Source organism: Paramormyrops kingsleyae, chromosome 1 (genome assembly GCF_048594095.1).
Source record: "Paramormyrops kingsleyae isolate MSU_618 chromosome 1, PKINGS_0.4, whole genome shotgun sequence".
NCBI lineage: Eukaryota > Metazoa > Chordata > Actinopteri > Osteoglossiformes > Mormyridae > Paramormyrops > Paramormyrops kingsleyae.
This window is the reverse complement of record NC_132797.1, coordinates 68,412,287-68,427,703: the sequence shown is the minus strand read 5'-3', so window position 1 is coordinate 68,427,703 and position 15,417 is coordinate 68,412,287. Positions and strand designations below refer to the sequence as shown.

General features: G+C 42.0%; 1 protein-coding gene and 1 pseudogene across 9 annotated transcripts in view; one reads left to right on the top strand and one right to left on the bottom strand.

Annotated features, from left to right (window-relative positions):
• The window catches only part of slc4a10b (solute carrier family 4 member 10b), a 41,574-nt gene extending 37,625 nt beyond the window's left edge, over nt 1–3,949 (top strand). For 6 of the 9 annotated variants that reach the window (XM_023839462.2, XM_023839384.2, XM_023839304.2 and 3 more), the window contains 2 exons: nt 284–394; nt 1,960–3,949. In XM_023839462.2, coding sequence (XP_023695230.2) covers nt 284–394; nt 1,960–2,026 — 178 coding nt within the window. In that variant the 3' untranslated portion in view covers nt 2,027–3,949. Of the gene's footprint in view, nt 1–283; nt 395–1,114; nt 1,153–1,959 lie in introns of all 9 variants that reach the window. The other 3 variants (XM_072718417.1, XM_072718414.1, XM_072718395.1) reach the window with 3 other exon arrangements.
• Nucleotides 3,950–10,610: 6,661 nt separating this feature from the next.
• On the bottom strand, nt 10,611–13,507 carry LOC140582942 (uncharacterized; annotated as a pseudogene).
• Nucleotides 13,508–15,417: the final 1,910 nt, after the last annotated feature.

Genomic DNA, 15,417 nt, shown 5'->3' with positions numbered 1-15,417 from the left:
TTATTAGACAATCATCTCTAATTGTTTTTGGGTTATTCTACTCAGTCCATTGGATTAATTATGCTACATCTTCTTTAATGTCTGTAATGTATAATTCCATGCATTTTTAGCATTGCTTACAGCAACATTTCTTATAAACACCAATAATATCACTCTTTTGAAAACATGCAAGGACAAAATTTGAGATTCAAAGCATGCTGGAATAAACAGGTGTTAAGTGCCAAAAAAAATTGGCATTGATCATATTTTGATATCTTCACTTCATTTCATATCTTGTTCTCAGGGATGACCCTTCAACAGTGAACATTTCTGACGAAATGTCCAAAACCTCTTTTGGAAACGTTTGGAAGTCCCTCAACACAGAAGACTCCAAAAAAGACCCAAGCTCGAAAAGGTTTTGAATTTCAGTGTCTGTAGATGTCGAATGTCACCCTTATCCTTGTGCTCGTGGACGTCTAAATTTTAACAAGTTTAATTGCTACTGCATTTATTACTATTTTCTTATATTTTATAGTGTATAATAACAGTGTAAATATTTCCAACCACAGAAATTCGATAAAAGAAAACATGGTTACATGAAGAACATGTCTGTCAGCTTTTCAAGGGAATCGGCTATAATTGTTTGATTCCATAAGGCTGCAGGATATTGAAAAAATAAATATTTAATGCACCAGACTTCCACTTCCTAAAAGAACTCAAATGTTATTATATATATATAATTCAAAAATACCTAATATTTATTTGACTATCTGCCCAGAAAAATGCTATGTCAAGATAAAGACCAATATTCTGTGCAATGATGATGTTTTTTATGACACCATCAGACTTGATTGTCCATTTAAGCTAAATGCTTGTAGTCTTACAAACACAAATTCACAGACTGAGACACCAGTGTCACCCAGGCAACCCTGGTAGAAAAGATGCCATTTTTCATTTTTCATCTTGTAAATGAATGTGAATACATCTGTGAAATACGTAGCATTTGTTACACAAACACAATTCTTATTCTCTTTCACCCTGCACTGTACTGATAAGGAAAGGTCATCCTTTCCCTCGTAGGGCAAATGAATTTAACACATTCTTTATCGATTTCTCATCCCTATTCTGTCATAAGCTCCCTTTCTTAACCTCTTAAAAGCTGATTTCCCAAAGGTAAGTGCCTGTTCCTCTTTCATTATTCTTTTCAAGTATTTGCGGAATGCCGTGTCTGTATTGCACTTTCGTAAATATTGGTCCACCTCCGCATGATGAAAAAAGGCTTGATTTACTCGGGCGAGGTTTTTCACCAGATTTCCTATAATTCCTGAGATCAATCACCTTTCTTTATCAGAGATAAACTGCACCATACATTTGAAGCTGATTTACATGTCCACCCCTTCTCCCTGTTTTTAAACCTTTTGCTTGTTTTTTTTGTTGGGAGAATATAAATGCGGTGATTGTGCGTTAGTGCATGTCGAGGGTGTGATTTGGGAAGGACGCCGGTGACTGAAGTGCATGTACGCAAGGTCGCCAAATGGGGCCACTGTTTGCATGACACCATCGCCCCCTGCTGGGCTCTGTTTGCATGCTGCCTCCTGCTCGAGGCTGCAATGTCAGTGAAAGGCAGTTCTCCCCCATGCAATTTGTTGAACAACAATGCAGAGAGATGCCGTAGAGGTTGAGCAGATGAATCAAGCCTTAGCTTTGCTGTCAGAACTGTACGGAGGAACTGTCATTTCACAGACATCGCAACTCCCCCCCCCACCAAAAAAATGCCCCTCAACTGTTTCACTCTTATGGCTCACATTCTGTGGAACATTCCAGAACACCACAGAAAGACCATTTTAAAAACCTAAGTCTGGTAATGCTTAGCCAGAGAGTTGATAAATGGCTTCATGTATCTGCCAATCAGAGATTTGTATATTGTAATGTGTGATTATATATTTTTTTCTTCTCCCCCTCTTGTCATCCCTTCAAAAGCAGCGTGAGGAAACAGGGGAGAGGAATGGACATGAGCAAGTGCTTTGACAGGGAGACGAGCCTATGATTGACGTTTCTTCTGTCACTGTGCTACTGTTGAATGGATAGTGAGTTGGGGAGACTTCTCTGCATTTTCCTGTAAGTCTGTTTATTTGCAAACATGTAAAACTGTTTTTTTTTCTTTTAAGAAACTAAAAACCCCATTCCTCTATGGGGCAAACAAGCAACAATTAAGATAAGTTTTACTTACTGTGCAACTCAAAGTAATACCAGCAATTTAATTAAGAGTTGTAAATTTGATAGGTGATTCGCAGAGAGCTCGTTCTATGGTGAGATGCTGAAGTTAGCTGTCCTGAAAAAAAAAAGTTTTTAAAACTCCTTTTGTTTTAAAAAGAATTCATATGAATTTTGTATGTTTTGTATTTTTTTTTCAAGACAATAACAGGTTGGTAACCTTTGAGAATACAAATTATCTATAGGAAACTCACTCAGTGTACAAAGGAGCACAACCACCGGCAATGAACTATTTCAAAATTTAGTCAGGTAACTTTGGTGCATAACAGTAATGGCAAAGCTGGACTCGTAACTACAGACTTGCATTATTAAGTTCCCACTGAGTTATTTTGCTGAGAATATCTGGCCGTATTAGTAGGTGAAGTTGTGAGACAGTAGGCTGAGCTGGTTACGATACAACTGTATGAAGTAACAAAGTAATTATGCCAGTAATAGAATAAATATTGAAGTAATTTCAGACATGGGCTATTTAAACATAATATATATGAACAGTCAAATGGCAAAGACAAGCATAAAGAGAGTATGTTTAATATCCAGAGATATTGTCAGTGTCTGTGTGTATGTGATCATTGTTTTAGTGTAACTGATTATTTTTTTCTAATTTGAATCGCACTTCACTAGTTACGCTAAAGCTATACAGTATGACATATTAGTAAATGTCCACATGATTTTTTTTTTTTTAACTACAATGCTTCAGAATGTTACTCTATGTATTTCCATACAACACTGGCAGTTATTATAAACTAAATCAATGTTTGTTTTATTTGTGTCTGCTGCATTCAAGGCTTAGTGAAGAACGAACGTAACCAGAAACCAGAGTAGACCTTAAGGCTTAAAATAAAGTACAAAAATGACTACATTGCAGTCATGCTACGTGTAATCTTAAGCAGTCACAATGTAACTAGCCTATTTGATATTTTTCAATACTGAAAATATATTCATAAGACAATACAATAATATTTGCTATGAAAATGAACACTTGTATATAATTTCATGAAAAATTAAACTTTGTTATTGAAATCATAGAAATAATCAATAAGTGTAAATTTCAGGATTTCCTGTTTTTAACAGGATACATTCAATAACTTTATATACAAATTTACTGCAGGATTCAATGTTATTAGAAACAGACACAACAGTTATTTTATTTTAAAAGATCTATAGTATAATTATTGTAATAATTTGAAAATTCTAGAAGTCCTTTATACATTAAATCAAGTTTTGTTTGGGTCTCAGAGGTAAAATTAAAGGGAGTTGTTTTCTTTTGATATATGGTAAAGAAAAGAAAGTCCACTGAATTCACTTGGTTGTGAACATCTATGTAAATTGCAATTGGGACAAACAAAACTGAAACCATTATATTTAAAAAGGAAATTACATAAAACACTAAATACAGCAGATGGATTTGATGCAAGGATGACTTGCATATAAAATTTTAGATTATTAAAGTTATTTGCATTTCAGAACTTATAGAATTCTTAGAAACTAGTACGGATTTATTGTTTTCAAATGTTGTAACTTGTAACATATCACAAATGTGTCAATGTGAAATCAAATAAATAGATTTAAACACTGTTCACTCTCAATCATGACTCCAGTATGTGCAACTATACTGGACAAAATTCACGTTGTTTGATGAATATGTATCGGTATGTAAAAAATGAAAATTGAAATTATACTTAATTTACCATCAGTATGCGTACGACTACATTGGCTGCTTCTTTTCACATATCCCATCATGCTCTCCTTGGAGACACACACATACAGATGAGAGTTTGGGGTCCAAGAGCAGTTACCCAGCATGCTTTGTTCAACTGTGCCATCAGTGCCTAAAGAATGGGAATAAGGATATGACGGTATCCATTTAGATTCATCAGCTTGGCTAGTAGCTGGGCCCAGAAACCTAGGCCTTCTGACAGAACTTTGGTGACGATAAGCAAGCAAAATGCTCGTGGGAGATTTACTTACACAAAAATGTTCTGAGGGCAGAAGGAAAAAATAATTGGTTCAGAGAGAGAACCAATCAGATGATAGAGGAGGTAGTTCAAACATCTAGAGGAGGTGAGATCAAGACATCTGATTGGTTGGTCCCACCTCCTCTAATTGCTTGGACCCACCCCCTTTATCATCTGATTGATAATCTCTCTGAACCAGTAATTTTTCCTACTGCCCTTAGGACATTCTTGTGTAAGTAAAACTCCCACAAGCATTGAAGATGCTTCGTGTTTCTACTTCTGATAGTGAGTAATGAAGCTTTTCATGGATTGAGTTCTATTACAATGTCAATCACCAACCAGTTTAACTAGCTTTGCATTGGGTACTATGTGAAAGAAGAGGCTATGGATGTTCTGGAGTGGGATGTGATCACGGAAAAGGCAGCCCCATTTGCTCCATACAATTGATTTTAGATAAAGTACTACTTTTTCACAACAGGGAGGGAGACCAGAAGCTATCTGCTCTGGCAGCTCTCGTGTTGTTTTGTTGGAGCTGAAATGGCCGTCTAGGATGTTTCTTCTGCTCGCCAAGCCTAGTGTCTCCCGGGGGGCCTGATAAACTCCCTGCACCATCCTCCAGTCCTCCTTTCACGTGGATCTGCCTTTGGCGTCCACACAGATGCAAACCTTACAGTTACCTTATCAGTTCCCATTGGAGTAAACTTGCTAATGACTGACGGCATGTGGTAATTCCGCCCCCAGTATTGGTTCCCAAGCTGCATTTAATCCATTAGCAATTCTCACCCAACTGGATGGAATCATCCAGAGCCTCTAAGCAGAGCCTGACGATGTAAAGTGTGTGGATGAAGTGACCCTTTGTGGCCATGCCCTTCAAACTAACTGGCAAGCCCATGGGTACATCACGTAATGTCTCATACAGCTCACAGGTATCTTTCATGCCCACCATCAGGCACGACTGAAAGTAGCTGACGGAGGAGATGATCTCCTGTTGAAGGAGATTATGTAACACTTATATCATTCTTAGCATTTGCTAACCTGATGGATGTTTACACAAGGTCACAGTTTTTAGGGAGACAGTATATTTTACAATTGTTTTATAGGCCTTTAGTCATAAATCAATTGTGGATTATTGAGTTTTGATCCTTTGTCTTTCATTACTATTTTAGGCAAATGCCCATTCATTTCCCCATCAACAGGAGACCTGACACATACCCCAGACAGCACAGGAAAAACATGCAGACTTCACATACTCATGCCTGTTTTTCTAAGTGCAAGAGATGTGGCTGCATGCATCTGCTTTCCAAAACTGATCTACAGGGGTGAGGAGGTGTATGACACTAACAGACTTTGAACTCATCACGGTTGCGTCTTGTGGCGTTCTTATCTATGGTGATGGCCAATGACACGCCGGGCATCAGGAGTCGCACCATGCAGCGGACTGGCCACATGCAGGAGAGGCTGCAGATCTGCTCGCTCAAAAATGTGAGCTTCTTCTTCCTCCTTGGCGACTGGTAACTTAAAGATCTAAGACAGCAGCAGATTTGTTTAATGCAGATATTTTTTAAAGAAGATAACATAATTAAAATGTTTATTTAGTCAATTTAGTTTCTTACTCTGGTCTGCCCATGTTCTTGGACACGTGGAGAAGGCCTTTGATCTCCTTGGGCATCATGAAGCTGATCTTTGGAAATCATCTTTCAGGTGCTTCAAGCCTGTGAGGAACACCTCCTTCCCCTCATCTATTTGCCTGGTTACCTAGAATGGCACATGACATTCTGCAATCTTGTTTAGCTAAGTCTAACACTTAACACTTATTCATAATAATCCATTTAAGAGAGAGGTGTAAAGTTCCGGTTCAGAAAGTCCAGACCAAGGTTTTGTGTCAACCAACCAATTAGGTGTAAAGAGTCATAGTCACTCATCTAGGTGGTTGACACAAAACCTTGGTCTGGATTTGTACTTTCTGGACCTGAACTTTCCACCTCTGTCTGTAATGGATTACTTTTGTGAGTAACTTCCGCAACACCACGTAGGCGTGATGAATTTCAGGAGCTGTGAGAGGTAACTTCTTCAGTGCAAAATGCCATATTTTCATAATCTCCGGCAAAGGTAGTTCGATGACGGGACAGTGTTTATTTATACTAAATAATAATAATAATAATAATAATAATAATAATAATTAGTATTATTATTATTATTATTATTCCAAAAACAATACTGAGCAGGCAGGGAGGGAGCAGTGTTGGAGTAGAGAAATGCACCTCTCTCCTTAGAGGAGACGCACTGCACAGCTGGCAGAAATACGATAGCACCTGTGAGGCTGGGGGCAGGGTGAAGTGCGTCGGAAGATGGAGAGGATGCGGCTGGCTGGGGAGGGGCACCCTTGGGCTGCCGTAGAGGTTGGCGTGGGTGGCAGTGATCGCCAGCTGGAAGTAAAACTTCGTGGCAACATTCAGTGCCAAACCCCAACGTTCAGAACATGCCCCATGGTCTGCGTCCGCCTGCGGTATTCACAGTCGCTAATGACGTTAATTTACGTCTATAGCAATACAGCTCGGCATCCAGAGAGATGGCGCTGGGAGGAAAGGTAAATGTATCTTAATGACAAACAGATCTTGTGATGTGGACGCCCACACACCTAATCATTCTATTCTACCAGTGCAACAAAGGATATTATCATTATTTATCAAGTTCGTAATTAAATTACAAGATTAATTAAAATTAAGATGTTGTACCTCTTTGCATGCAGTAAATTTTCAAAGGGGTCATCTGATTATGTGACACTGTTTCTAGGGATAAAAGTATGGATGAAAGATGTATGTTACAACCAGTTTACATTTTATGTATTTTATAGTCATATAGTATAATATTATTATTCTTATGAGACACAGGTGGTCACTGTTGGGTTAATCAGGCAGGGGCGGCGCTGGAGGTTTCGGGCCCCATGAAAGCATATCATATTGGGTCCCCAACCCAGACTAATCCATTTCAGGGGCCTTGAAATTGCTCAAACTTAATTCCCGCCCATTTGCAGTGGCCATCAATCCAGACTACCCTTGTCAGAAGGCAGTTCCTTCTTGTCAGACTCCTGTCCGCTGAGCTGCGGGGGGGGTTCACGGTGACAGTGCTGCCTGTGGCAGCCCTGTAACTGCAGACGAACTCGCCGGAGCCGCAGCTCGGGTAGCGGTGGGCCAATGGGACAAGATACTGCACTCTGCTAGTACAAAGGCAAGGCAAACATCCATAAATCACACACCACTAATGCAGTACTGGGTTACAGGGAGTCATTCACACAGGACAGGCACTTTAAAGATAACAATCCAGTAAATCATGTCTTTGGGTGAAACCCATCTGACTGAAATTAAAAGTGCATGAAATTAAACTGCATCGTTACTATGTTTTCATTATGTGTTTAATCCAAACAAAATTGCAGCCCAGTCTTGCTGTTCGCTTGTCACTGGTGCCATCTAGTGGTCAGTAGCGCCTCGACCGGCCCCAGAGCGGTGCATCTATTGTTACACAAATAAAATTGAATTGAACTGAACAACATTTTCGTCGATCAGCAAATTATTAAAGATATTCTGTTAATCTGCATAGTTTGTGTTAGCCTAATATGTAAAATAATACTACACATTTTCCAAGTTTTAGTCTAGAAGAAAATGATCAAATGTTTATTTATCTTACCTATTTACCTATTTACAATCAAAGTTGATGAGCATTTTCTAGAGAAATTTAGCATAAAGTTCTCTAAACATTCTGCACTGACCCTGGAAACTGTCAAACCTGCAGCGGAACCTTATAATTGAAAGCCCAAGGTTAACAAAAGCATTTTGTTCTTTAGCTAGTCATTTCAGCTAGTTCATAGCATGTAAGCCTGTTAAAGCACCCGCTACCTACGCGCTACCTGCCTGCTACCTACCCGCTACCTGCCTGCTACCTGCCCGCTACCTGCCTGTTACCTACCCGCTACCTGCCTGTTACCTACCCGCTACCTGCCTGTTACCTACGCGCTACCTGCCTGCTACCTACCCGCTACCTGCCTGCTACCTACGCGCTACCTGCCTACTACCTACCCGCTACCTGCCTGCTACTTGCCCGCTACCTGCCTGTTACCTACCCGCTACCTGCCTGTTACCTACCCGCTACCTGCCTGCTACCTGCCCGCTACCTGCCTGTTACCTACCCGCTACCTGCCTGTTACCTACCCGCTACCTGCCTGTTACCTACGCGCTACCTGCCTGCTACCTACCCGCTACCTGCCTGCTACCTACGCGCTACCTGCCTACTACCTACCCGCTACCTGCCTGCTACTTGCCCGCTACCTGCCTGTTACCTACGCGCTACCTGCCTGCTACCTACCCGCTACCTGCCTGCTACCTGCCCGCTACCTGCCTGTTACCTACCCGCTACCTGCCTGTTACCTACCCGCTACCTGCCTGTTACCTACGCGCTACCTGCCTGCTACCTACCCGCTACCTGCCTGCTACCTACGCGCTACCTGCCTACTACCTACCCGCTACCTGCCTGCTACTTGCCCGCTACCTGCCTGTTACCTACCCGCTACCTGCCTGTTACCTACCCGCTACCTGCCTGCTACCTACCCGCTACCTGCCTGCTACCTACGCGCTACCTGCCCGCTACCTACACGCTACCTGCCCGCTACCTACCCGCTACCTGCCCGCTACCTACACGCTACCTGCCTGCTACCTACGCGCTACCTGCCTGCTACTTGCCCGCTACCTGCCCGCTACCTACCCGCTACCTGCCCGCTACCTGCCTGCTACCTACCCGCTACCTACCCGCTACCTGCCCGCTACCTGCCTGCTACCTACCCGCTACCTACCTGCTACCTACCCGCTACCTGCCCGCTACCTACACGCTACCTGCCTGCTACCTACGCGCTACCTGCCTGCTACTTGCCCGCTACCTGCCCGCTACCTACCCGCTACCTGCCCGCTACCTGCCTGCTACCTACCCGCTACCTACCCGCTACCTGCCCGCTACCTGCCTGCTACCTACCCGCTACCTACCCGCTACCTGCCCGCTACCTGCCTGCTACCTGACTGCTACCTGCCTGCTACTTGTTCACTCCTCTTTGATGTTTCTGCCTCGTCGCCACTGTCCTCATCCTCCCTGCAGACACCTACTTAAATAAATCCCTTATCTTTGCACACTTTGGGATGTCGGCATGCAAAGCCTTTTTCTTTTGTGACACACCTTCCCTGCACCAGAGATCACAGTTTAATCTTTTTCATCCATATTTTGGCAATAAGTGCTGGATACTAACTGCTCGAGTGCTAGATAGTTTTGACGGCAACTGATAGGATATGGATTGCAAAAGCCATGTTGGTGCAACTAAGGTGCAGCCCCCACAAGACCCGAACGTCTCAATGGCCAGCTCTCACCTCGTCAGGACACAGATGCGTTGGACCTGCAGCTCTGCGACAGTGGGGATGTGGATAACGCCAAGGATCTGACAGGGTAGCTGGGTAGCCATATTGGGATTCAGTGGGGGAATCTTCAGGTGTAACGTTCTTGGGTTCTCAATGACCTGATTGGCCAAAGACCATGAACATAAGCACTGGTATTTTCTCAAAGGTCTCCATAACAACTGGCCCACAAAGTGTATCTGGTTCAGTACCGCCACCTGTCACAATGTAGGAAGCAGGAAAAACAAAATTAACAAATAACAGGCATTAATGCCCTTAAAATACTTCTCATACTCCTCCCTGCAGCAGCGTTATATTATGACCTTGTTTAAGAAAATTCATCTATTGCATCAGTCAACTGTTTCTGATTTATAAAGAAAAATAAGTAAATCATTGTTACCTTGATACTGACAACTCTAATGTCTCTCATTCACACATAAATAATACACAATTTGATGTGACGTATTTGTCAAATATTAGCCTGTGCAATATAAAGTAAGGTTCAAAGGCACATTTCTGCAAAGACATTTATTAGGACTGTCAGCCTGAGCACAGCGACCCCTCGATTTCATTAAAGAAACCTGCTAATTTCTTTGACAGCCATAATATGTTGAGTTTATAGCTGTGAATCCTATTCCTTCAAATGTACTGTAGGTTTAGAAACGGACTTGATGCTGACAATTAAAAATAGCTTTAAAAGGAAATTCATCATTTCCTTCTTTTTGTAGTTTTGCCCTTCGGCGAGATTGCGTTTGACAGTGGGAAATGGAAGGACCGACAGAAATTAATCAATTAATGCTTACAGAAATGCCCGTTGTTTCACAGTGGAGTTCCGTAGCTCTAATTCTCTGGACCAAACACAACAACAACCTGGGAAGTCGGAGATCCCAAGAAAGGCAATTATTTTACCTTGGGGAAGGTTCAGATATTGGCAAAGACCAAAATTCAACCAGTAATGACTGACACATCCAGTCTATAATGTTCGAAACCCAGACCTGCTGAGATGAGCCAATGTGGCAAGTTCCGCTGATCTCGGCTCTAGGTTTTCCGAGGCGTGAACACTGATCTCCACGTGAAAGTTATTACAGGTTCTGACACCTTGACTAGAAAGACGGTCATTGAGTAGACAGGGACTCTCCCTCAGGATGAGGTCCTGGACAGTATGACCCTCTCGCAGTCATTGTATCCCTTATATTTCCCCACAGACAGCCACAAAGCCAGAAGTGCCTATATCGCATAGTTTAACCACTCAGCGTCTCTCAGCGCAAAAGAAATGTTTCTGCAAAAGAGTGCAAGCACTGATGCTCTCATTTTCACCTGGTTTTCTGCTCATTTGTATCTCAAGGAGGATCATTGTAAGCTGTATGGAATCTCAGCCAGTAACAGGCTTTTTCTGCAGTCTCTTGGTCCCTCGTACATGACAACAGTGTTACAGGACTGGCAGCCCGGCTTCCAAGAGGTCCCTTAAAGCAGTGGAGAAGACTCTATCTCTGCCTGAAGAGGAAAACCACAGGAGTTCAGTGCAAGAGTCAGCATCAATGATGGGATCATTGATAATGGTTAGTTCATGCTTCAGATGTAAGAGAAATATGGGTGAGACGCACCTAAAGGTGGACCTCCTTCTTCTTGCTTGATTGACATGCATGCTTTGGCAAAAGCTCTAAATAAACGAATAAATCAAAACATCACAAAAGGGAGAGTAGCACCTGGAAATGTCGTAATGTATGTTTGAGGGAGGGGAGGGAACAGACGTCCCGAGGGAGGGGGCAAGGTCTGGGGACATGCTCCGTGACACATTGATATTTAAGGGTATGTTCTGGCTCTTTATGTTCTCCTGTTGGTTTATCATTTGTTAAGGCTAAAACAGCAATCTTTGATACCCACTCTTCCTCTTGAGTTTGGGATAATGGTGGGTCTCGCAGTCACATGACTCAATTCTGGGGTATTACCTCATTAAACAAGCTACCAGGTCCATCCAATCACTGCAAGGGGGAGAATCACAACACAAATCACAAAGTGAAACACACATTGCTTCACGCACTTATTCAACGTATTAAATATACATAATTTCAAGAGTGAATTTTCTATTCGTGTATTCGTGCCTCACAGGGTTTCCTACCATGTCACAGACTGTTCTGCAGCACAATCGATCGCACAATAATAAAAGTGCACACTCATCGCTGTTACTATAAAGCTACACAACGCGCTACCGTGAATTATTATAAAACAAAAATGACAATAGAGAGAAATAAATAGTCTACTGCATATAAACTGAATTAAACACCATAGGAAAAGAACAAGGAGCAGCAGAGTCCAGCAAAATGACTGTGGGAAAGAGAAAACCATCATAACCAAAATGACGTGCTCGAAGATGAATATGTACTAGACATACGCGTCCTGTTTTGTTTCAGGGCTCTCCCTAGACTCTTGATCTTGTTCACGCTTTGCAAGTGCAAAGCTTGGCCATACTCATGCATCTTATCACGTGTCCAGGGGAAATCCAAAAATGGAGAGGAACGTGCAACCCCGCAATGGGACGAGTTTCTAGTAACGATCCGGCACAGAACAACGCAGTGGATTCTGCCCGCCCGCAGACTGTCACGAGTGAAGACAGGGAAGGACTGATGGTCCGAACGCAGCAAAGGGTAACCAAAGGGGAACAGACAAAGCATACAACACTTAATAAATAGAGGACTGCCAGGGGTCAAAACAGAAGGCAGGGAGGATAACTCAGGTTGGATTAGGGCTGACCCAAACACAGGTAAGCAACAAAAGGGAACACTAGGATTAACTACGAGCGGGAACCAACACAGAGCACCAGCACTAACATCTACAGCACTAACAATGACCACATTCAAGAACAATACACAGCCAGAAACCTATATACAGAGGTAATAAGGATCAGAAGAGGGACAAGTACAAATGATTTGGAACAAGGGAGGAAATTGATTGCCCAGCAGAGACCTCTGCTGGCCAGATGGGAACACAACAGGATTGATAATAATAATAATAATAATAATAATAATTAATGTATATTTTTGTTGCCGCATTATCACAACATTACATTGTCTCAAAGCGCTTTACAGCATCCCACCCAAAGCCATAGGCGACAGAAAATTGATACAGACAGATAACGGCACAGATGCTAATCCTGCCATGTTGCTTTGCCAGATGACTATGACCACCTTAAGTATGGCAAAGTACTGCTCTGTGTCCGTGTTCCCACCCACGAGCAGGAAATTCATAAACACAACGGCAATAGGTCTCATTTCAGAGAAATATTCCAAAGGCAGCCTGTCATCTATCTAAAGGGTGGAGAAAACCCATCCTGGGTTATTCCCTGCCTTGTGCCTGTAGCTTTAGGCTCTGGACGGCCGCAACCCTGTATAGGACAAGTGGATATAAAAAATGGATGGACAGATGCATGGATTGATGGAAGGATGGATACCACTTGTATTTAAGTTTAAGGCAGGCAACCACTGATTCCGGTAGTCTCTGTCAGCAGCAAGCATGTCTGTAATGGAGTAAAAGAAAAAAAAACTGGCACAACATTTTTCAAGGAAACTAAAGAAATTAAAGCAAATATATGAACATGAGGGCAGCAAGATGGCTCTGGGGTGGACTGCTGCCTCAGCTCCGATGCTGTGGGTTTGAATCCCATCCCTGCTTTGTCCGTGTGGAATTTTTCACGTTAGACATAGCTACATACACAATAAGGCTACTGGGCGTCTCTAAACCAGTGCTTTTCAACCCAGTCCCCAGGGACCCCCAGCCGGTCCTGGTTTCTGCTCCCTCCCAGCTGCCTTCCAGGTGTACGTGCCCTTCAAAGGGCTGGCATCCCCTCTGCGCTGTTCCCCTCCCTTGTGCCATACGTCTTAGAAAGGATCTAAGCGCCCCCATTTCCCAAACCAGAAACAGATGGTCAAATATACATTGAACTCAAAATTGACGATCTCTCCAACGTAGCTTGCGTGAATCGGTTAATGCCGTAACCTTTCCCGTTGCAGTGTTGTTCTGCGATGCCTGCGAAACCTGGAATTTTTTTTAAATATAAAAAACTGATTGTTAAAAAAAGATACATATGGTGCCCCAGGGAATTTAGTCAAACTGCAAAAAAAAAAATTATCGTCACTATTGTTTGCTGCTTGCTAACTCGTGCCAGCCTTTTGAAGCTGATATCGATATTTAAACAACAAATATGTTAGTATTTAAACAAAAAATATGCTGAAATTTATTAAACAAGTTAACAAATCTGTTTAATGATCGCCAGATTTCAAGTTAAAATAAATATTTAATTGTCTATAGTTCACAAGGCTGGCCACCCTGTCCAGTAGGATGGGACAAACAGCAGAATTTTTAACAAAACCTCTAAGACTGTGGACTCGTTTTAGCTTGTAATGAATTATCTTGCTACGATGAAATAATGGCCACAGAACCTACGACATATGGGCAGATTTCCAGCATTATTTTTATTTACCCGATATATCTGCTAAGAGAAGTACCACGCGGCAATGCAATGTTCAGCGTACGGGGCACGGATATAGGCACGGATGAACATCTTGCATTATATCTATACCGAGTATAATTATATATTATCTGTTATATAATAGGTTAATATATTGACTTTAATTAAATATTACTAGGCCTACATATTATAATTATGATCCACCAACCCAATCCTGCTATTGTGGAAGCACATGTGGCACCGGTAGGCCTATAGGCCTACATCAATCGAAGTGCAAACCAATATCAATCCCCTGACTTTCCAAACCGCAAGAGAAAACATGTCAGTTTTGCAATGAAAACTAAGGAGTGTAGGCAGAGTGAACAGGCATTTAGGAAAACGTTTTGTTAGCAGCAGACAGGTGACACAATTTGGAAAGACCAAACCAAACGCACGGTCCTCTGAGCATAGCTAAAAATAGTTACTTTAAATAGCATTTATTTGTAGGGGAGTTGCATCCTGGGATTTACCCACAGATGGCTGGAGGCGTCATATGACAGCTGAGAGGTACCAGCATCCCAAGGCGTGCTGCTTGGCTGCCGTTTGCAGTTTGCAGTCTCCTCCGGTAAGAGCAGAAGCATGCAGCCTCACGACTAATCCCCGATTACGGTTATGGATTGTTGAATTGACTGTAGCGATTCGTAGTTAAACACCTCACGGTAACGTGGAGTATAAGGTATTGAGACTGGCATTATTAACACAGATCGCTACATAATTACAGCAAGAAGACGCTCATTAGATCTCAGTATATTCGACGGTCTCCATGTGGTGATCGGAGTATCTCTCTTTACACTATTGCTCTCTGTAAGGAAGTTACGTTGACAACTTTTATTGATAAAAATTAACCATTGTATTTTGACATCGGGGTGTATATATTTACGAATAAAGAAGCGTTGATGAATATAGATCGATGTCATGAAAAAAGTTTATTTTGCAGAGCAATACAACAATAAAGCATGTTCTTCGTTTTGATATTATGTTCTAAAATGTACAAGATTTTAATGGCAGTCGCCAGCGAGCCCGGCGAAGTAACCTGAGTTTTTAGTGGTGTTCGTTTTTCTTCAGTAGCTACATACAAAATAATGTCTCATAGAAAAATCTTTGTTAATGGGATCTTTGGAAGATACATTATTCATAACATAAAACTAAAACATTACATAAAAGTTTTCAAGAATTGTACCGTCACTGTGTCGTTTCGTTGCATGGCTAAGCAATATGGCTTTAGGTATTTTTGTAGGATGCAGATTTTAAAGGCATTTCAGGTAAAATACAGGTT